This window comes from Dipodomys merriami, unplaced genomic scaffold (genome assembly GCF_024711535.1).
Source record: "Dipodomys merriami isolate MVZ:Mamm:240054 unplaced genomic scaffold, mDipMer1.0.p SCAF_286, whole genome shotgun sequence".
Taxonomy (NCBI): domain Eukaryota; kingdom Metazoa; phylum Chordata; class Mammalia; order Rodentia; family Heteromyidae; genus Dipodomys; species Dipodomys merriami.
The window spans coordinates 1022741-1037371 of record NW_027204337.1 but is presented as its reverse complement, the minus strand read 5'-3'; the positions used below and the strand labels follow the sequence as shown (position 1 = coordinate 1037371).

At 35.4% G+C, this 14631-nt stretch overlaps 1 protein-coding gene across 1 annotated transcript in view; it reads right to left on the bottom strand.

The window, feature by feature from the left end:
- Positions 1-305: 305 nt before the first annotated feature.
- The window catches only part of LOC138838636 (zinc finger protein 431-like), a 38925-nt gene continuing 24599 nt past the window's right edge, over positions 306-14631 (bottom strand). Inside the window, 3 exon segments of the mRNA XM_070038038.1 lie at positions 306-1542; positions 1709-1718; positions 5959-6121. Of these exon segments, the coding sequence (XP_069894139.1) occupies positions 306-1542; positions 1709-1718; positions 5959-6121 (1410 nt within the window).

Genomic DNA, 14631 nt, shown 5'->3' with positions numbered 1-14631 from the left:
CATTCAATTTGGAACCATGAGGTATGCCTTCTGGCTAAAAGGCTCCACATTTGCAACATTCACAAGGCTTCTATCCAGTTTTGGTTCTATCATGCAAACTTATTTTTCTTCCAGGTGAAACTTTCCATAGTTATCACATTCCTAAGGTTTCTCATGTGTGTGGATTTTCTTATGCTTCCTGAGGTATGAACTCCGGATGAAGGACTTTCCACATTTGTTACATTCATAAGGTTTCTCTCCTGTGTGTGTTCTGATGAATAGTAAGTTTTGACTTATGGTTGAAAGACTTTTCACACACATTACATTCATAAGGTTTCTCTCCTGTGTGTGTGTGTTCTCTGATGGCGAATAAGGTGAAACTGCTGTCTGAAATACTTTCCACATTTGTTACATTCATAAGGTTTCTCCCCTGTATGTGTTCTCTGATGGACAGTAAGGTGTGGTTTTAATCTGAAATACTTTCCACATTTGTTACATTCATAAGGTTTCTCTCCTGTGTGTGTTCTCTGATGAACAGTAAGGTATGACTTACGGGTGAAAGACTTTTCACACACATTACATTCATAAGGTTTCTCTCCTGTGTGTGTTCTCTGATGAACAGTAAGTTCTGACTTACGGATGAAAGACTTTTCACACACATTACATTCATAAGGTTTCTCTCCTGTATGAGTTCTCTGATGAACAGTAAGGTCTGACTTTTGTCTGAAAAAATTTTCACATTTGTCACATTCATAAGGTTTCTCCCCTGTATGTGTTCTCTGATGGACAGTAAGGTGTGATTTTAATCTGAAATACTTTCCACATTTGTTACATTCATAAGATTTCTCTCCTGTGTGTGTTCTCTGATGAACAGTAAGTTCTGACTTACGGGTGAAAGACTTTTCACACACATTACATTCATAAGGTTTCTCTCCTGTGTGTGTTCTCTGATGAACAGTAAGTTCTGACTTACGGGTGAAAGACTTTTCACACACATTACATTCATAAGGTTTCTCTCCTGTGTGTGTTCTCTGATGAACAGTAAGTTCTGACTTACAGGTGAAAGACTTTTCACACACATTACATTCATAAGGTTTCTCTCCTGTGTGTGTTCTCTGATGGAGAATAAGGTGAAACTGCTGTCTGAAATACTTTCCACATTTGTTACATTCATAAGGTTTCTCCCCTGTATGTGTTCTCTGATGGACAGTAAGGTATGATTTTAATCTGAAATACTTTCCACATTTGTTACATTCATAAGGTTTCTCTCCTGTGTGTGTTCTCTGATGAACAGTAAGGTGTGACTTACGGGTGAAAGACTTTTCACACACATTACATTCATAAGGTTTCTCTCCTGTGTGTGTTCTCTGATGAACAGTAAGTTCTGACTTACGGGTGAAAGACTTTTCACACACATTACATTCATAAGGTTTCTCTCCTGTGTGTGTTCTCTGATGAACAGTAAGTTCTGACTTACAGGTGAAAGACTTTTCACACACATTACATTCATAAGGTTTCTCTCCTGTGTGTGTTCTCTGATGGCGAATAAGGTGAAACTGCTGTCTGAAATACTTTCCACATTTGTTACATTCATAAGGTTTCTCCCCTGTATGTGTTCTCTGATGGACAGTAAGGTATGATTTTAATCTGAAATACTTTCCACATTTGTTACATTCATAAGGTTTCTCTCCTGTGTGTGTTCTCTGATGAACAGTAAGGTGTGACTTACAGGTGAAAGACTTTTCACACACATTACATTCATAAGGTTTTTCTCCTGTATGAGTTCTCTGATGAACAGTAAGGTCTGACTTCTGTCTGAAATAATTTCCACATTTGTCACATTCATAAGATTTCTCTTGTGTGTGTATTCTCTGAAACATATTGATGTATGACTTCATTCTACATGAATTTCCACATTTGTTACATTCATCAAACTTCTGTTCTTTGTCAGTTCTGTGATGCCTTCTGAGACCTGACTTTTGAGTGGAAAATTTCCTACATGCTTCATATTCATAGGGTTTCTCTTCTGGTGTTGTTTTAGGTTTGTCAGATCTTAGTTCTGACTTCTTAGAGATAGATTTTCCACATTGTTTAAACTCATCAGGCTTCTCTGGATATTTCCTCTCAGGTTTTGTAAGGTGTAAATCCTTACTGAATGATTTCTTACATTCACTACTTGTATAAGGATTCTCTCCTGTGTCTCTTTTCTGAGGCATAGTGACTGGAAACCTCCTTCCCTGACAAAGTTCTTGGGCAAGAAGAGCAGACTTATCATATTCTTCTCTATATTCATTATGGTTAGAGGTGGAATCTCTGACACAAACCCAATTATGTGGAAAGAATATCATCTTTGAATTTAATATCTTCTCTCCTCCATATTCAAAATATGGACCATCATAATTTTGACTAAAAGCCTCTGAATATCTAAGCGATTGTTTAACTACAGGAGAAACACCAGGCATATATGCAGCCGGCATCTTAACAGGCTCACCGTAGGGGAGCATGTTCTGACACTGAATGAACTCATCCGTCATCATCCTTAAGGAGTTCTCATCAGTCCTATTCAGATCTGGCTTCTGTTTTGAGGTCAAGTTAGAAGTTGTCACTAATCTCACTCTTTGCTCTATTGTGTTAATATTTCTGACAGCTACGTCACACAGACATTCATCTGGACCTTCCTGGTAAGTCTTAATCACATGCTTCATTTTTTGAACATCTAAAATGAGTTATATAAAGAAGAAAAAATAAATAAATAAGATCCAAATACTCCTTAATATAAAGGTAAAGACATTTTTCCCATCTTAACTGTTACAAATTTTAAAATATTAAAGTAGGAATTGATTTATGAGAAATAAATTTCTTTCACCACAATGTATTGATTAAGAAAGTAATACTCTTCCTTACACCCTTTTTTGTCATGGGGCATGAACTCCAGGCCTGGTGTTGTCCTTCAGCTCTTCAGCTCAAAGCTAGCTCTCTACCATTTCAGCCACGGCAAGACTCCCAGGTTTTTCTGCTTATGTGGTGCTGAAGAATCGAACCCAGAGCCTTATGCATGCAAGGCAAGCACACTACCACTGAGCTACTATAATCAAGAACTCTGATAACAACAGATGCTGGAGGGGATATGGACAGAAGGGAACGGTACTGCATTTTTGTTGGCAGTGTAAACCTGTTCAACCACTTTAGAAAACAGAATGGAGACTCCTCAAAAGACTCCACATAGAGCTCCCTTATGAATCAGCAATCCCACTTATGGGCATTTACCCAAATGATCACAAACAAGACCATACTAAGGGTACCAGCACAACTATGCTTATTGCAGCATTGTTTACCATAGCTAAGATAAGGAACAAACACAAATGCCCCTCAGTAGATGAATGGTTCAAGAAAATGTGGTATATATGCATAATGGAATTCCATGCATTCATCGGAAAGAATGATATGGCTCCATTCGTTAGGAAATGGAAAGACTTGGAAAAATTATATTGAGTGAAGTATGCCAGGCCCAAAGAAACAGGTCCCATGGTTCCCCTTATTTCAATAACTAGTATATGTCTGAGACAAGCAGAAACGGTCAATAAGTTGATGTTAGGCCAAACGAACCCCAAGATAAGGACTCATATTTTTTTCTTTCTTGCTATTGTTTCTAACATATATATATATATATATATATATATATATATATATATATATATATATATATATATATGATATTTCTTTGTTGCTTTATATGTCCCTCCCCCATGGTATAAGCCCTGTTTTTACTGTGTTTGATGTAGGTATAATTTGTGGAGGGGAAGGTGGACCCATTCCAACAATGAGATGTACAAGACGTTATGTCAAAAAATGAACTTTACAACTTTGGCTGGGGCGGGGGGCTGGAGGGGAATGATGGGAAGGGATGGTAACGGAAATCAAAGGAGGGGGCAACAATGCTTGATAAGAAATGTACTCATTACCTTTCCCATGTACTTGTAACCCCTCTGTAAATGATTTTCACAATAAAAAAAGAGTAACACTGACAGTTTATGATGGAAAATGTTTTTCTGTGTTTCAGGTATGTCTTTTGTTTATGTCAGAGGAATTATTTATACAAATTACTAAACTATTTACTGCTAGCTTTTTAACCTGTATAATTTAATATGTATCATTCTTCATTTTTTCCCAAAAATTGATTTGTTTGATCTTAGGGGAATAGATGCTTTGTATTGTTTTATTTTCTTAAAATAATTTATATATTGTGCTACTTTACTTCTCAAACATTAGGAGAACAGTATTTTCTAACTTTGGAGATTGTACCATTTTTATACAAACCTTTGCTTTCACCTGAGAAATAAGTTTTATAACCACATTTCTTCAGTTATAAGTTCTCACTGTGAATTAAGTATCTTTAGAAATTTTAAATTTGTTTCCCTCCATCTTAGACAGAATCTCATCAGACTTTTAAACCCTCAGACTCATGAACTAAAGCCACATCAGCTCACCACCTAGTTAATCATTCTCTCTAGACTGAAAGCTTTGGTTCTGTATCCTGGCCTCTACCCTCCATATCCTTATCAGAGGATAGCAGCCTTGGCATAGTCATTTGCTATACCTGCCTAGTCCTAGTTTCAAAGAAAACTAAATCTCATTTTTCACATTTCTAATTTTCTTTTTTCAAAATAATTTCCACAAAGAGAAAGAGTTGCTAACTTTACCGTTACTGCCCTACACAGTTCAGTGTGCATCTACATGCATTTTTGATTCACAACTCTAACACAAAGATCACCTAGTTCTCTGCTACACATGGGACGCAAGGGAATTTGGAATATTATTGGTCAGTACATAGCAAGACAAATTTACCAATTTGGTTCTGGATCCAAGATCATACGCAAGATGCTTTAACTCACCTGAGAAATTCTTGTCTGAGGCTTCTCTCATATATGACTCTTCATCTTGCTCCAGCTTGACAATCAATTGAGGTTTAGGACCAGTGTGCCCTGTTAAGAAGAGTGAAGACCTATTGCTCATGCTGTGTCAAAATTGTTCTAAGTTTTCAGATATCCTGTTAACAAGGTTGCTCCCAAATCTTTCATTTCTCACTGGCTCCATGGTTGAATCTCCCTTAGGTTTGAATTAATTTTGCAGGTTGTGTGACTTGAATGCAATTCATTTTCTCAAGGTTAGCATTCTATTAGTTTGACTCCTAGCTCCACTTCCAGTTTAAAAGTGGTTATCTTGAGATAAGAGTCTCATGGAGACTTCACTGGCATTTTTTCTTCCAACTGAAAGCCTCAGATTTCAGACTCCTAAGAATTACAGGCATGAACCACTGCATCTAGTACTAGGTTTGGATTATAAATACTCCCTCTAATCTAGTGATTTCCAGTTCATACTTCCAATAATGTTAAATGTTAAATACTTCCAATAATGTTAAATGTAAAATACTTCCAAAAATGTTAAATGTATGTATGTATGTATGTATGTATGTATGTATGTATGTATGTGTTTTCTAGATTGTATATCTACCCACAATAATCACCTCAAGTTTGGGAAGACAGTCTTCTCTTTACGGAAGACAGTTTGGAACTTTTGTCATACTGCTGATTTGGATTCTTGAACAATGAAAATAAAATTGCCTCTGAATGTATATAATTTACCTGTATATAATCTACCTTCATTCGAAACAAGTGACACTTCCCACAGACTGGAAACTTACATCCAAATAGCATTGAAAGTTCTATAAATATTCACATATCTACTAAAAACAAATCATTTTCCAGGCACCAGTGGTTCACACCTGTAATCCTAGTTACTCAGTAGGCTGAGATCTGAGGATTGCCATACAAAGCCAGCCCTAATAGGAAAGCTGTGAGATACTTATCTCCAATTTAACCATCAGAAAGCTTGAAGAGGCGCTGTTGCTCAAGTGATAGAGTGCTCACCTTGAACTGAAGAGCTGAGGCACTGTACCAATGCCCAGAGGTCAATCCCCACTTAACTTTTCAAGTTAATGTGATATTTTTGGCTTACCTAAGGACACCAGCATGCTATAGGTTTCCAGCATCACATCTCTATACAGGGTCCTCTGAGAAATATCCAATTCCTGCCACTCCTCCCAGCTGAATTCCACAGCCACATCATCAAATGACACCAGCTTCTGTAAGGGCAGACTCCATCAATCCCTGAGTCATGAGAACACCAAAGCTAGAATTTCATTCTTCTACATGTCTGCTTTTGTATTTCAGAATGTGGTTGAAACTTTCTATGTTATTTATAAAATGAGAGAAAATATAATCAAAGTAGAAATATTTGCCTCTATAGTAACTTGGTAATTATGCATACAAAATTTTTCTAATACATCAGAACCCATTTCTGGTTCCAGCAATAAAGACAAGAAAACAGTTCTACGAAGCTAATAACCTAGCAAAACAACAATAAGTATAAGTAGGAGTCTGAAAGTGTGTGTTTAGCTTATTTTGGTAATATTTACTACATATCTGGGTAACAATGAAGTAAACAAATATTTTCTGCATTTTCATATTCTGCCTCACTGACAATACTATTTAGATTTTCTATTAAATAGTGCACTCATAAACAGTCACAACATAGTCATTACATCATATGGAATACTTAACACATTTGTAGATCTAAGAAAAGCACAGCATCCAGTGAATGTTAAAAGGAGTAAAATTACTCAAAAAATAGTAAATGAATGATTTGGCTCTCATAAGATTTGACTTAGTTTTCACAATAAAACATACGATGTTAATCATTTTTGTTATTAAATTTCTAGATATAAAAGAATGGTCATAGATAGCCATATGTTTCCTTCATATGTAAAAACGAATTGCCAGCATGAATCTTTGTGAACATTGACTACTTCCTACCACACCGAATACTTACTTATTACCATAAAATGTTTCTTAATCAGCTTTGCATTTTAATAGGCTAAGGATGGATGTAAATGGATAGAGGTTTAAGGAATGCTCAAGATGATCTCCAAAAATGTGAAATATGACCACCACAAGAAGGATAGAGAATAAAAACTATGAATTGGGACATGATCTAAAAAATATAGTAGTTTTAAGAATTAGAATAAAATACAGCACTAATTTGTTGTACAGCATCTAAAAGGAATACAGTAATTCTTGACAATATCAGAGGTGAATGATAACTAACACACAAAAAGAAAATATATCTATAAAATGTTGAAAGAAAATAGACTTTAATACACAATCCATTGGGCAAAGGGCCTCTTCTAACAATATAGATTGAAGGTATTCCTAGGGAAAGATAATGCATTATTAACACATCTTCATTTTAACTGCTATAAAAATTATTCTGTGGGGCTCGGAAGGTGGCTGGCTCAGTGGTAGAGCACTTGCTTTGCATGCCTGAGGCCCAGGGTTCGATTCCTCAGCACCACATAAGCAAAAAAGAAAAAAAGCTGGAAGTGGGGCTGTGGCTCAAGTGGTAGAACCCTAGCCTTGAGCTGAAGAGCTGAGAGACAGGGCCTAGAGCCAGAGATCAGGCCTGACAACCAGACCAAAAAAAAATTATTCTGTATCAAGAGAAAAATAAAAATAGCTAACATAGATCTACACAAAGGACAAGATTATTAAAAAGGTAAATGTGTAGTTAAAGGAATGGTACATGTGTAGGTAAAAGAATGTATAGAAAACATTGTATGCAATTTCTCTTGTGAAAAGAAAACTTATAGTACCATATTCATAATTCATAAGGAATTGAAATTCTATATACAAACACATAAGTGTTTTAAAAACAAAGATTGTGAAACCTGCACATGGATCAATTAATTTTGTACTTGCCTCGGAAATATGAGGGTCTGAGTTCAAAGAATTATTTCTACAAAAATGTAAAAGGAGAATAGAAAGGTTATAAATTCCATTCGATTCCATTTAAAAGTAACTATATTATGCTATATGCTACTACTATGATAATATTGTAAAGTTTAATGTTCCTAGTAAAAATGCATCCAGCAAGTTAATTTCCTTTGTGTTCCTACCAAAGAATCCCACAGGGTAGAAAGTTAATTTTCTTGCAGTACTATAGTATAACAATTTTCCTGCACATTTTACCTCTGCTGAAGCTCTATGCTTCAGCCTGAGAATGGCCTTTGTTCTTTACATGAAATGTCTGCTTATTTCTGTATGAAGAATATTAATAAGACCATTTTAAAAAAATCTTGCAGTCCTTGCATATTTTGAGTTGCACAAATTCAATGGAACATAGAAACAAATCTTTGAAAAAGTAGGGCACCTGTATTAAGCATACAGTCTTATTTTTATCCTATGAACAATGCAGTATAACAAGTATTTACATCAGATTTAATTTGTAATTGGTATCAGAGGTAATTCACAGTGTACAGGAGAATGCCTGCAGCTTATATGAGAGGTGATTTACAGTTAATTTGAGGTGTGTGCAGGTTACATAGAAGCAAAATAAGAATTAAATATGAGACAAACAAATATTAAATAGCAAAATGTTCATCGAAATAAGACCATATTTATATTGTAAAATATAGTAAATATATAAGGCACTGTCTGAAATGAACAGAAGAAAGAAAACGTAATGAGCAATCCAAAGTCATGGACTAGAGAGAAATAAAAATTTAAAAAAAATATACAAAGATACCATGAGCAAAAGTTAATGATGAAAAATACAAATTGGGATAATATGTAGGAAATAAGCATCAGCCCCAAATGTATGACCACAGATACAGATAATTGCTAATAACAGACAGATTATACATTATGATAATAAAAATTTATGCTGAAAAGCAAAGTGTACAAAGACATGTTTAAAAGACCATGCAGTTTTAATACTTTAATGTACCATTACTATTGCAGAACTCATACTCCTCTTACTAACTGATATAACAACCAGACAAAAAATCAGCACTAACATACACATGGATGCCATTTTCTTAAACTTAAAAAAAAACACTATGGTGTTACATTTATCAAGACACATATTCCAAGATTAAAAGTAAATCAGAAGACAAATGATGTAGAAACCAATATGAAAAATTAAAGTTATGTTATAAATACATGAAAATTAAAAAATATATTTGCAGTATACTATGAATGAAATAAACACAGGGAAATTACAATGGATCTCAAAGAAATGTATTCCTTCATTGTGATTTATAGAATATTAAATGTAGCGTCTTTCTTACTTCACCTTCGAAATAAAAACAAATAGTTTGGGGCTGGGAAGATGGCTAAGTATTAGAGTACTTGCCTGCCATGCATGAAGCTCTAGGTTCCATTCCTCAGCACTACATAAACAGAAAAATTAAGAAATGGCACTGTGGCTCAGGTGGTAGAGTTGTAGACTTGAGCAAATCAAGATCAGGAATGGTGCCCAGGAAGGCTCCAAATTCAAGCTCTAAGTTTGGCAAAAAAAAAAAAAAAAAGGTTAAATATATATGGTGTATTCACATGGATATCTTCTGGAGAGTGGGGGAAAGCCAGGGAACTAGAAGGAAATGGGGTAAAAAGTGCATCTATGGAGGTCATTAGGCACTGATGAAAGTAAGCTATATAAATCATGAGTCAAGATGGAAGGGAAACATTGGGAGAGAGTGAGGGTATGGAAGACACAGCATGACAGGAAATGTACTCAATACCTGGCCCAAGAACTGGTAGTCTCTCCATACATCACCACTATAACAATAAATTCAATTTAAATTTGAAACAATTTCTTCATGGAGTTGTGTGAGCATAAAGTTAGTGAAGAAAATGTACCACAGTTAGAAGAACAGCTACAATTATTAGAAATAAAATACATCACTTAATTGATACATGAAATACTGGAGCTTAGGTTGAATTTTAAATATGCTGTTAACAATAATCTAACTTCATTGTAGTATCCAATTAACTGTTAATGATAAATATTCAGGTAAGTAAAAACAAAACAAAACAAGTGCTTCTGGCTCAAGATGCTTATCCTACCCTAGCTACTAAGGAGTCTGGAAGCCAGACAACTGGGTAGACAACTCAAATGAAGCAGCTAATCAACAGATTGGAGGAGGTGTGGCTCAAGAGATAGTACCAAAAAAGAAATTAAAGCACAACTTAGGAAGTGGAAAAACCTACCATGCTCCCGGACTGGGAGAATCAACATTGTGAAAATGACAATACTTCCAAAGGCTATCCACAAATTCAATGCAATACGTATCAATAGTCCAACCTCATTCTTCAATGAAATAGAAAAAGCAAGCCATAAATTTATATGGAAAAATAAAAGACCCTAGATAGCAAAAACCATCCATACCAGAAAGAACAATGCTGGTAGAATATCACTACCAAATTTCAAACTGTACTACAAAGCCATAGTAATCAAAACAGCTTGGTAATTGCACAAGAACAAACTTGAGGATCAATGGAATACTGAAGTCCCAGAAATGAACACACAGACCTATATCCACCTAAACTTTGAGAAGGGAGCTAAAAAAATAGAATGGAGGAACGACAACTTCGTCAGTAAAAGGTGGTGGCAAAGTTGGTTCATTACAAGAAGAAAACTAAAGCTACATCTCTATATATCACCCTGCACCAGAATCAACTCCAAAAGTAACAAAAACCTCACATTCAAAGAAAACACCCTGAAAAACATTACAGAAAAGAATAGGAGAAACTCTAGTGGTACTTGGCACCAGCCAAAATTTTCTTAATAGAGACCCAGAAACACAACAAATCAAAGAAAGATTGGACAAATGGGATTGCATGAAACCACAGAGCTTCTGCATGCAAAGGACATTGCTAACAAGATCAATACAAAGCCCACAGATTGGGAAAAGATCTTCACTAGGCATAAAATGAACATGGGTCTCATAACTAAAATATACTTAGAACTCAAGAAATTAAATCCCCAACAACAAATCCTCAGAGAAACAACTGCCCAATAAATAAGTGGGCTAAAGACATAACAAGAATCTAATCTGAAGAGGAAAGAATGGCCAAAAGATATCTTTAAAAAAAATGCTCAACTTATAAATATGTTAGAAACAATTACAAGAAAGAAAATACATTTGAATCCTTAACGGGGTTCATTTCGCCTAAAATCAACTTATCTGATCGTTTCTGCTTGTCTCAGACATATACTAGTTATTTCAAGTAAGGGAAATCATGAAACCTATGTTTGTTTGGGCCTTGCTTATTTCACGTAGTATAATTTTTTTCCAAGTTTTTCCATTTCCTAACAAATGGAGCTATTTCATTCTTAAAAAAATACAAAAACAAAACAAGGCTCAATTCTCTAGTCAAAAAGAAATGCAAATTAAGACAACCTTGAAATTCCACCTCACCCCAGATAGATTGGCTATAATCAAGAACACTAATAACAACAGATGCTGGAGGGGATGCAGACAGAAAAGGGAACCCTACTGCATTGTTGGTGGGAGTGTAAACTTGTTCAATCACTTTGGAAAGTAGAATGGAGGTTCCTCAAAAGACTCTACATAGTGCTCCCCTATAACCCAGCAATCACACTTTAGGGTATTTACCCAAAGATCACAAACAAAGGTATACTAAAGCTACCAGCACACCTATGTTTATTGCAGCTTTATTTACCATAGCTAAGATATGGAACCAACCTCGATGCCCCTTAGTAGATGAGTGAATCAAGAAAATATGGTATATATATACATATATATATATCCATATATACATAATATGCATTTATACATATATACGTGTGTGTATACACACACACACACACACACACACACACACACACAATGCTTTTCTATGCCTCCATTAGAAAAATGGTATCACACCATTTATTAGGAAATGGAAAGACTTGGAAAAACTTGTATTAAGTGATGTAAGCCAGGCCCAAAGTAACATAGGTCCCATGGTCTCCCTTATTTGAAATAACTAGTACATGTCTAGGACAAGCAGAAACGGTCAAAAGCTATGTACATATGACCATATAAGATGATATGAAGCGAAATGAGCCCTAAGACAGGAACCCAAGTGGTTTTTCTCTTTCTTGCCATTGTTTTTAATGCACTTTTATAATGTACTATGTTATTTTTTTTGTTCCTTTGGTATGTTCTTCCCCCAAGGTATAACCCCTGTTTTCACTGTATTTGTTTGCGGTACCCTGCATCTTGTATATACATTTTTCTAATTTGGGGATAGGAAAGGAAAAACCAAAAGGCTTAAATAGGGATACAAGCTGACCCATTGTAACAATGAGATGTACAAGGCACTAGGTTGAAAACCAACTTTGCCATTTGTGTGAGGGAGGGTGAGAGGGGTTGCAGATGTTAGGAGGAAAGAAATGGTAGGGAAAAAACAAAGGAGCAGGTAACAATGCTCCATAGGAAATATAATCACATAACTGTAACCCCTCTCTAAACTATTTTACAATGCAAAAAGATTAAAAAAAAAACAAGTAGTGCCAACACTGAAGGAGGAAGCTGACAGAATGTGAGGACTGTGAGTTCCTGTTCCAACACTAGCACAAGAAAGGCACAGTGGAGAATGAGGTAGGTGTATCCCATCAGTTTTGAATTTAGACACCAAGCATGCAACACAACAAACCTTCATCTCAGACATAAAGATAAAAGGGGTAAGAATAATTTCAATTCAAAGAACCATGTCAGCAAAGGAAAATTGATCAGTAAAACAAACAAGTTCCCAGATACAGCATTTGAAAAATGGTGAGAGACAGATGGAGAGAGGGGGACTGAAAGAAAAGAAGACACAAGGAGGAAAATATATAAAAATGAGAGAAAGAGAGAAATGATGAAAGCTTATGAGTAGGAAACAGAATGAAGAGAGTAAATAGAGAAAAAAAATCTTGTGAGGACACCTTAGAAAAAATACAGAGGGCTTTCTAGGAAATATTATCAGGTTTTATGTAATCAAAGACCAGGAAGACCAGAAGTATGTATGGAGAGTAATTTAATTACATATATCTTACTAAATAATCTCTAACATTTGAAGTTGTGTGTATGACCACACTATTTCAGAAACTCCAGTAAAACCTCTTTAACATAATTCAACATTACTAATAAGGAGGTGATCTCTGACAAGTTGTCAGCAAATGTCCACTTTACATGACAAGTGACCCCCTCAATGGCATTGAATCACAAAACAAGTGTGACTACTTTATCTCATATCAGAAAACTCCAAGCAAGTCTGCCCTCAATAAGACAGATTGTAACATTTTATAATCTACTCATTCTAAAAACCATCTTTACCTGATTTAGGAGCAAGTTCTTGAAGCTGAATCTTTTTTTTTGTTGTTGTTGTTTTTAAATCTTGGATAAACTTAGCTTCCTAAAATGGAATGTAAAAAATGAGATATAAAAAGCAACTCACCAGAGATCCTCTCATTCTTTCTTGCTGTTGACAATGAAGAGAAGATTCTGGAAGCATAGCTTGGAGAAAAGGCAATTGACATAGTCAGGAAAGAACCTGTGTGATTATGCCCAGATTTTCCTGCTCAAAACATTATACATGGAGTGAAAAAGCACAAAGCCTTCTTATGGGCGAAGAATATTGGATGTCTCAAGTAGAGTATTAAATGCTCCACTGAAGATGACTCCACAGTCCATTAGTAGGTAGACAAACAGTATTCTAGGTTAATATACATACAGAATTCATAAAAACTCAGGTTCCTAAAAATAATTGAATAATTAAAACAAAAATCCACACCTTTAATACTACTAGTTATTAAGGAAATATATTTAGGGTTGTATGAATTATTTTTCTATTCATTAAAATGGATCCTAGGACTCCATTGAACTTTTTTAAAAAAAAATTATTGTGAACATACTGTACAGAGGAGTTACAATTACATGGGCAAAATAATGACTACACTTCTTATCCAGCATTGTAGCCTCCTCCTTTGTTTCCCCTTCCCAACACCTCCTCCCCCGACCCCCTCCCACATCCTTTCCCCCCCACCAAAGTTGTAAAGTTCATTTTCGACATTACAACTGTACGTCTCATTGTTGCAATGGCCCAACTGTATCCCTCTTTAAAGGATTTGTTTTTTCCCTTCCCCTCCACAAATTATGGCAACATCAAATACAATGAAAGCAGGTGTTATACCGTGGGGGAGGGACATACAAAACAACAAGGAAATAATCTCATAAATGTGTTAGAAACAATTGCATGAAAGAAAAAAAAAAACATTTGAATACATATCTTAGGATTCATTTCCCTAACATCAACTTTACTGACCTTTTCTGCTTGACTCAGTCACATACTAGTTATTTCAAATGAGGGAAACCATGGGACCTATGTTTCTTTGGGCCTGGCTTACTTCACTTAATATAATTTTTTCCAAGCCTTTCCATTTTGTAACAAATGGAGCAATGTCATTCTTTCTGATGGAGGCATAGAATTCCATTGTGTATATATACCACATTTTCTTGATCCATTCATCTACTGAGGTGCATCTGGGTTGGTTCCATATCTTCGCTATGGTAAATAATGCTGCAATAATCATAGTCATGCAGGTAGCTTTAGTGTGGTCTTGTTTGTGAACATTTGGGTAAATGCCCAAAAGTAGGATTGCTGAGTCATAGGGGAGCTCTATGTGGAGTCTTTTGAAGAGCCTCCATACTACTTTTCAATGTGGTTGAACAAGTTTACACTCCCACCAACAATGCAGTAGGGTTCC